General features: G+C 53.7%; 1 protein-coding gene across 1 annotated transcript in view; it reads left to right on the top strand.

Annotated features, from left to right (window-relative positions):
* The window catches only part of LOC102369340 (immunoglobulin superfamily member 1-like), a 33,535-nt gene that overhangs the window by 9,517 nt on the left and 14,838 nt on the right, over positions 1 to 9,180 (top strand). The window contains 8 exon segments of the mRNA XM_014517335.2: positions 385 to 669; positions 1,688 to 1,984; positions 2,390 to 2,455; positions 4,155 to 4,265; positions 4,529 to 4,559; positions 4,909 to 4,943; positions 5,620 to 5,657; positions 6,286 to 6,431. Coding sequence (XP_014372821.2) covers positions 385 to 669; positions 1,688 to 1,984; positions 2,390 to 2,455; positions 4,155 to 4,265; positions 4,529 to 4,559; positions 4,909 to 4,943; positions 5,620 to 5,657; positions 6,286 to 6,431 — 1,009 coding nt within the window.

The following is a 9,180-nucleotide window of genomic DNA, read 5'->3' on the forward strand; positions in this document are numbered from 1 at the left end:
GCCGCAGCTGGAGACAAAGGGAGCAGAGCGGCCACGGCCACGGCCAACTCGCAGCTACTGACGGAGCTGCACCCAGCTGTGTGCTGCTGTGCTCGCCTCCAGAGGCCGCTCCTCCTCTCGCCCCTGCCCTGGGAGGAGCTTCAGCTCAGGGGCGCCGCCAGAGGGGAGCAGAGCAGCACCGGGAACAGCCCCGCTGGAAGCTGCGCGAGGCCGGGGCCGGCCGGATTGGACCCGTGGCCGTATTTTGCCCCCCTGCTGTAGCCCCTCGGGGAAGCACCCAGGGGGTTGTGCCCAGGGACTGCCAGGACTGGGAAGGGGCTGGTCAGACAAGTGGGGACTGAGCACTGGGTCCGTGTCTCACAGCTGATTTCCTTCTCACCGCAGAGCCCAGCCACCCAAAACCCAGCATCTCCCTGCGCCCCAGCAGACCGGTGACCCCAGGGGGAGCTGTTACCATCCAGTGTGGGGGTACACACCTACGGATGAAGTTCGCTCTGATCAGAGTGGGAAGCAGTTTCCCACCCCAGGATGCCAGCGGGTTTCAGGCTGAGTTTGTCATCCCCAGTGTGAGCACTGAGCACAGCGGGAGCTACAGCTGCTGCTACCACAGCAAATCTGACCCATTCACTGTGTCTGAGTCCAGCGACCCTGTGAAGCTGGTGGTAAGAGGTAAGAGGCGCAATTCATCATCTGGCTCCCAGCCTCACCCACAGCCAGACCCCTGGAGGGTGCTGGTGATGGGTGGGATGTTTCAAGCCAAGCTCTACCCTGTGGCCCAGCAGAGGGGATACCCAGTCAGGGAGCAGGACTGAGACACTGGAAGGGTTAGCATGTACCAGGGAGCAGCAGGTGCTGGAGGTTGAGGACAGCTGTTTGTTCAGCCTTTGGTCTGCCCCTTTGTTCAAGTGCATTCAGGAGCCGTGATCACACCCCATTTGCCCCAGTCTGTGTCCAGGGGGTGGTGAATGAGGCTGTAGGAGGAAGAAGAATGGATCTGTGATGTCAGGTGCTGGGTAGGATCCAGGAGGTCACACTGCAGTTCCTGGGTCAGTCGCAGACTGCCTGAGAGAGGGGAAGCAAATCACAGATTTCAGAAGTGCTCTTCAACTCTTGGGACCTCACTGTTGGGACATCTCTGATCACCTCCCTGAACTGAGGTACCTGCAGTTGGGGGAAAATGTGTGAATACTGCCTTGAGAATTAGAACTGGTTTTGCAACAGGTGTGAGCAGACTCAGGACCTCACTGCGCCAGGTGCTGCATAAACACACAGTGAACAGGTAGTCCTTGTCCCTCAGAGGCAAATGGCAGCTCATCTCCCCATGCCTGTTCCCACACTGTAGTGGGGGACCTGGGAGAGTGATTTTTCTGTGTCTATGCAGCTGGGGTTTGCTGTGCTGAGTGCCAGAAAGAGCCCCCAGGTCAGCGAGTCATTCCCTGTACAGGGAAGTAAAGGAGATGGAGACCAACAATGTGCTAGTGATGATGGATAGAAATGCTGAGCAGGGGGCTGGTTTCTGCACCCCATTCCCTAGGCCATGTTCTGGGCCTACATGGAAGTTCTGCAATCATGGAAGGAGCTTTTTCCCAGAGGACCCTGTCTTTGCCCTGTGGCTCAGCCTGGCAGGTGAGGTTGGGGCCGGATGACCGTGCAGGTCCATGTCTCACTGCCTCTCTCCCGCACACAGATCGCAGCTATCCCAGACCCAGAATTTCTCTCAGCTCCAGTTGGCCAAATGCTCTGGGGCAAGATGTCACCATCTGCTGTGCCTGTCAGTGTCAGCGCCGGGACCTGAAGTTCTTCCTGCACAAGGCTGGAGCTCAGCAGATGCTGCAGCCTATGAAAACTATGGGGGAAGTGGCTGAGTTCTTCATCCCCAGCGTGACCTGGGAGCACAGAGGGAGCTACAGCTGCAGCTACCGCCGCCCAGGAGAACTATATGTCTTGTCATATTCCAGTAACCCTCTGGATATTGTAGTAACTGGTGAGGGTCCTGCCTGTCTGGGTCAGGATGTTTGAGCCAGGCTCTGCCCTGAGCCCCTCCAGAGTTGACATCTCTCCAGGGAAGTGACTGAGTCACAGGGAAGTCCACATCTAGGGGAGAGAGCCACAGTCCCTGCAGATTCTGGGTGGAGGGGGCAAGGGAGACCCCTGTACCCAGGGGAACTGCAGGGTAGGACTCCATTCCCAGAGGGCTGTTCCCTGGACCTGCCCCTGCTCTTGGGGTATATGATATGAAGAGACACATTCCCAAGACACTGAGCACCCACCTAACCCCTCAAAATGACAGCAAAGAGAAGAACTGTATTGGGGGAAAAGGGGACAAACACTGAGTTGCTGTTTCAAGCCACTTGCCTCCATCCCTGACACTGTCTTTCTATCTGCTTAGGAGGAACTGATCAGACTGAGCCTAGATGGACACTGGCTCCGACAGATGAAGGGAGCACTGGGACAGGTACAGTGCTGGAGGGGTGGACTCTGTGGCTATGCAGATTACAGGACTCATTCCTAGCAGCCCAGCCAAGTGGGGCCATTCAAACCGCCTCCACTTACAATGCCATACTACAGCCCTGGGATCTAAACTTTCCTCCAGCAGGACAGAAGCCAAGCTCAGAGTAGTAGGGGACTGGAAAGACACTTCACTTCACAGGGAGTAAACCCTACAGCTGCCACTGAGGGAAGCACTGGCACCTTCCTCTGAAGCAGTTGGTGTCCCAGAGTGGGTATGCTGGGGTAGATGGGCCTTGGACTCATCTGGCACAGTTGATCTGTATGGCTGTACTGTGGCTCTGCTGCTCTGATCAGTTACTTAGTGATAATAAGGATGATAGAAGCTTATAGTTGAGGGGCATCAACTTTGCTGCATATGTATAGGAGAGGGGGCCAGGGCTGGACTGGCAGGGGCTGTGGGTCAGAAGAGAGGGGTACCAGCAAAGCTGCGAGAGGCAAGGACAGTGCTCAGTGCAACAGGACCCTGATCCCAGTGACGCCTCGTAAGTGTTACCATTAGAAGCTGGACCAGCCAAGGCTCCAGTCCTTCAGCCCTTAATCCTGCAGCTGGCAGCTGGTGAGGTTAGGGTGAAACAAACTGAGTCTGTCAGGTGCCCCTGGCCTTTCCCCTGCTCTCCACTAGAGGCAGAGAGCTGGTATCTGCAGATCCTAGGGGAGAGGGGTGCCTCATATATGTCTGGGTTTTCACAGAGCAGTGATTCTTAACCTTTTTAGACTCACGGGACATCTGGCTAGACTCAAGACCCCTCTTTGAAAATGCCAGCTCTTAGTTTTTACTTGTTTTTTGACTGCAGAAAAATAATAGAGCAATTCTTCTCTTGCAAAGAGCTCAGAAAAGCCACAGCACGACAAAATGTTTTCTAACACAACAGATTCCTAGTTGTAATCTGAGTTCATCTTGTGAATCATATTGGTGCACCCAATAGCACTAACAAATTTATAGCACCCTGCAGCACCCCTGAAAGGATCTCAAGGCACCCTAGGTTGCTGCAGCCACCTGGCTGAGAATCACTGGCTTAGAACCTGAAATAGCAGCTGGCAGAAGAGTAAACAGCTGTGTTTTTCCTAATAGGCATTAGTACTGAAACCTAATGATGGCCATTTAAATGGCAACACTATTCACTCTCACTGGTAGGCCTATCAGGAGATATAGTATCTCCCACAATCCCAAGCAGCCTTCCCTCCCCACACTCACACATACTTCTCCACTGGCACACACAATGTGCCTGCCGGGTATTAACTTCAAGGGGCCAAGGAGGCTGGCTGGGGTAGTTCAACCCAACTGTGGAGACACCTTTCATGGGCAGTAATCCCTACAGCCATGGCTAAGGGGAGCCCTGACACCTCCCTCTGAAGCAACTGGCCTCCCAGAGAGGGCATACTGGGATAAACTGGCCCTTTGGACTCATCTGGCACAGCTGGTTTCTGTGGCTATTCTGTGGCTCTGCTGCTCTGATCTGTCACCTGGGGAACTCCTCATGACTCCCTGTCATTAGCAGTGACCTCTGCACATTGCTGTTATCCAGAATCCTGTCTGTACTGTTGTCTCTGGCCAGGACCCAGAGGTCTGTAGTGGGAATTGGAAGGGAGGGAAGAGGAGGGGAATGGACCAGATTCCACCAGTTGCTGCCTTTCTTTAATAGACCCACAAAGGAAGAATCCAACAGTATTGATCATCACGGGGGGCTGCACAGCTGCCTTCCTCCTCCTCCTCCTCCTCGTTTCCTTCCTCTTCTACAAAAAAATCCAAGCAAGTAAGTGCTTCTCCCTGGGAGGGAAGGATTAAATCTGCTGCTAAGCAAGGCTGAAACTGGCTTAAGTTTTGATTGGAGACTGGCAAGAAATCTACAGAAGAACTGGATGAGTACTGGGATACCCCAGCTGCCATGTCATGCCCCACCCCAAAGGCAGCTGCATCTCAGTACTGGGTGAGGGGCCCCTGCATGCAGAGGGGTCCAGTTCAGACAGACTCCTGGAAGACTCTGCTCTCTCTCTCTCTCTCTCTCTCTCTCTGCAGGGAAAAGTCAAGTGTCATCAAAGCACACCAGGTACAAATCCACACTCCTAACTGTCCTTCAGCCTGCCTGCACTGAGAGCCAGAAGCGCTGGGTTTCTTCCCAGATGTGGGAGGGGAAATAAGGTCTCATGAGTTAGAGCAGGGGTGACTGGGAGCCACAGGACTCCTGTTCTAACCCAGCTTGGGAGGGTGGCAGCTGGTAAACTACAGCATGGAGTGGCAGGCAGGGGGAGTGTCTGCCTGAGTATGCAAGGAATCTCCTCATGCTTGTGGAGGCTGAGGGAGGTGGGGCTCATGGGAGCTCAGCTGGGAGACCTGGCTGCTCTGTGCATGCACCCAGGTCACTGCTGCTCCTTGCTGAATGAAATCTTCTGTTTCAGGCCTGGCATCTCGGAGGTTGCTCCAGACCCCATCTGTGAGTGACACAGAGAGAAATGGGTGCAGGGTTTCTGGGGCCCAGGGCTGACACCCTCAGTAAGGGGTAGGGCTTGTAGGGGTTTGCCTACATGGGCAGAGCCTGATTAGCAGCTCCTGTGGGCAAGAGTAGGGTGGTTATACCAGGGTCCTGGGTACCTTGTGGCCCTATTAGCTAAGCTCTTTGCACTGTGCCAGGGGCTGCATTCAGCCATCTTACCTCCTACCATCCTCTATGCTAGGAACCCCTGACTCCCTCCCCCCATCACCTGCCAGGGCCTCAGTGTTTTCCTCACTTTATTTTTCTGCCAGAGACACACGAGTCAGGGAAGGAGAAAGAATCAGAATCACATACTCCTAAGTCCCAGCCCCCTTGCTTTATCCCACTCTACTCTGCTCCCCTTCCAGATTTAGGACAGAGCTCTGGAGTTCTGACTTAAGTCTCCTGCTGTCTAACCCATCAGACTCCATTCCTTTCCTACCTCTTCCCTCTTCCCTTGTGCCTCAGTTTACCCATCTGGATCATGGGTCTAATGGCACACCCTAGCTTTAGGGAATGAGAGCAGACTGCAAAGAGCTAGGAACTCTCAGGAAGGGAAGATGTCTGGGTCAGTTGATTCTTGTGTGAGCTGGCATGAGGTTAGGCTGCCTAGACTCACCTGCTCTTCCTGTTCCAGACTCCTCTGTGGATGACAGAGAAGAGCAGCGCACTCTGGTATGTGACCTACCCTGCCCAGCCCCTCACCCTGACACCCCCAGCCCCCCAGCTTCTGCTCTGGTAGTTGGAGTGGGGGTGGGGTGACCGTGAGCAATGCTAGGCTCCAAGGAACTGCAGCTGAGAGCCCAGACTGCTCTGTGTATGTGCATACGTAAGACGGTCACTGCTTCCTCTTCTTGGAAATAACACAACCACATGTGTTTAAGAACAGGATTGCTCTGCTGAGCAGAGTGCATCAGAGCTCCTTTTGTAGATAGGTAATATGCATGGGTCACATGGGCCTCTGAGCACGCACACACACAAACACACACACACACACACACAAACACACACCCCCACACACCCCTCTGGCCCTTTCCAACAGAGGCCCATATTACAGAGTCCAACTATATGTATGTGTGTTTTACCCACAAAATGCACTGAATCTGAGTGTGTGCACAGTATTTCAGTGTGACTAGGGGGGTTTGTGACTTTGCATCAATGGGTATTGCAGTCTATGTGTAAAGTGTGACACTGCATGTGTGTGTGTGCACCCACACTGGCAGTGTGTGTTTGATATGTGGGTGTTATATGCACACATACCATGCTTCAGTGACACTCTCTCCACCTGTCTCTCCCCTCCCAGCCCCAGATGGACCCCGATCCCAATGCTGATGGCATCACCTACGCTGAGCTGAACCATGAGGCACTGAACAAGCAGTGGTACCCCACCCTTGCCATTGTTGAGCCCAGCCTCTATGCTGCAGTCAATGTGAGACCAGGGATCCATCAGTGACAGACCTCAACTCACCAAGTGTGAGCCCAGGGAGAGACATCTCTGGAATAGAGGCATGAAGGTGTATGCCCACCAAGGTCATTCACCTATAGAGGATGCGCTGTAGCATGGACTCTGCTTACATGGAACATTTTCTGGGACCCCTCCACCCTTCCCAGACCTGCACAAGGGAGCGGGTGGGGTAGAGGGAAGGGGAGGTGGGAAGGGGATCTTCCTAAGCCTCTCTGTATATAACTTGGTAGCCTGCTTAACCTCTAGTTTTATAATAAACACAGGATCACCCAAACCCAGCTTCCCTGGGGGCCTGATACAGCCATGCCCCTATGCTGGGTTGGGGATTACCCCAGCAAAGTGTACTGCGATGGGGTTTCCCTACTACATCTTTAGTACTCCACTGACGGGCATTCTCCCTGCAGTCACCTCTTATGTACCATGGCCTGGGCTCGTTTCCATGCTTCTTTCCCCACCTTGTACCCAGACTTCCTGGCTAATTTTTGCTTCATCTTGGGGCCATACAGCTTCACAACCTGGTTATGGGCTGATCTACCCCTTCGGGGGCCCCAGGCACCTGGTAAGAATTTGCAGTGGCAAGCATCAGCTTCTACCTTTGCCCATTAATCCAGCACCGGTCAGATAAGCCCCCACCCTGCTCACACGGGATCCTGAGTCACCTTTCCCCATTAGCTCCCACATCTCTGCCCTCCTGAGCCCCAGGCAGCTCTGCCCCTGGATCCCAGTCAGTTCTCCTCCCCCTTGATCACAGAAGATGCCACACTGCTGAACTCATCAGGGCTGGTAGCTGTCCATTGTGAATGTGCAGTGCCCATTCTTTTACAACAGCATAAAAAAGACATCACAGCCAGGACCAGATCCAGGGGACCTGCACTGGTGCACTTGCACCCCACTTTAATTCCTGCTCCACCCAAAGTTTAAAACCAATACTTGGCAGTTGCAGCAGCATTTCTAGTCAAGCAGCAGTGATGGAGTCAATTAACGTCATGGCTCACTATATTCCATCTAATTCCTTCTAAACTCTTCACCCCACAGGTGTTAACAACCCTCTCTCTGTTTTTAATGGTCTGAATGTTCCACTAATCAACCTATTCCTTCTTCAGCAATTCTGCTGTCTGCTAGGAGCTACATTATCAGGAGCAGATACTTCACAGCCCTGCAGCCTGTTTTTAACTCTAACTTAAAACATTAACTTTAGACCAGGCTTTAAACTGAGCCCCCCGGGGGATGGGGAGAGTACCACCACTGCAAGCCCACTGGGCAGTTTTTGTAAACCCAGCAGGCTAAGGCACTCAAGGGAACCCACCCCTACCCTAGCCCCAGAGCGATCTGTAGGAAAGGCAAGGGCCCCCAGTGGGTCACTTATGTGCCTGTACACCAATGCCAGGATCCTGGGGAACAAACAGGAGGAGCTGGTCCTTCTGCTAAACCAGAAGAATTACAAGTCATAGGGATAACATAAACCTGGTGGGACTCTACCTATGACTGGGCCACAGGTATAGATGGCTATACCTTGTATAGGAGAGATTGTGTGGGCAAAAGGGGCAGGAGAGGGGGTAGCTCTCTATGTCAAGGAAAGTTACACATCCCTGCAAGCTGACATTGGCTTGCACAATTGGCTCGTGACCCAGGGGGGACGATTGGAGACTCTCTGGGTCAAAATCCATGGTGAACGAGGCATAGGGGACACAATGGTGGGGGTCTACTACAGACCTCTCCTAGCCAGGATCAAGAGCTTGACCAGGAATTCGCCACGGAACTTGCTGAGGCTGCACACTCCCCCATGGTTGTCAGGGGAGATTTCAACTCCCCTGACATCTTGTGGGAAGAGCGCTCAGCCACATCCGAATGGTTGCAAAGCTTCCTCGTGTGTGGATAAGCTCTATCTGACTCAAGAAGTCTACGGACTGACGAGAGGCAAATTGCTGCTCAACCTGGTACTGGCAATGGGTGATGACTTAATCAGCGACCTTAGGATCGAAGGGAAGCTGGGAGACAGCAACCATGAGCTGATCACCTTCACCATCTGCCATAAAGCAGGCAAGTCAGTCAGCAAAGCAAAAGTCCTCTACTTCGGGAAAGCTGACTTTGACAAGCTCAGGAGGCTTGTTGGCAAGGCCCTAAGGGACCGTGACCCAAAGGGGAGGGGTGTTCAGGAAGAGTGGTTGCTCCTCAAGGGAGCGATCCTGAAAGCACAAGCAATGTCTATCCTGTCTTGGACGAAAGGTAGCAAAAGAGCACAGCAGTCCCCTTGGCTCTGCAAGGAACTAGTGGACCTCCTGCATCTAAATGGAAAGGCCTAGAATGGATGGAAGGCTGGATCCAACCCAAAGGAGGAGTACTCTGTGTGGCGGGCCAGTAGGGGGCGCTCCTGTGTTGAGCCGCCCACCTCCCTGCGCCCGGCCACCTTCCAGGCTCCTAGTGCCTCCCTGGGGTGCCTCCCGTCCGGCCGACCCCTTCCCTGGAGCACACCCGCTAGCCTGGGGTTCCCGCTGCCACCATCCAAGGCTCTGGACTCACTTCTGGCTCTGTGCACCTTGGAGAACACAGGCCTGATTGTCCAATGGGTGCTAGACCCAATACAAGCACTTGGGGCACTTCCCCAAGTCAGGGGCTTATTAGGAAGCCTCCCTTAGTCCACCGACCTAAGGGGCCTCCTCGGCATAATTTAGACCCACCCCTCAATAAGTCTCCACACCGGTCACAAAGGAGAACTTTATTGATTACAGGGGT

This window comes from Alligator sinensis, unplaced genomic scaffold (assembly GCF_000455745.1).
Source record: "Alligator sinensis unplaced genomic scaffold, ASM45574v1 scaffold647_2, whole genome shotgun sequence".
Classification (NCBI taxonomy): Eukaryota; Metazoa; Chordata; order Crocodylia; family Alligatoridae; genus Alligator; species Alligator sinensis.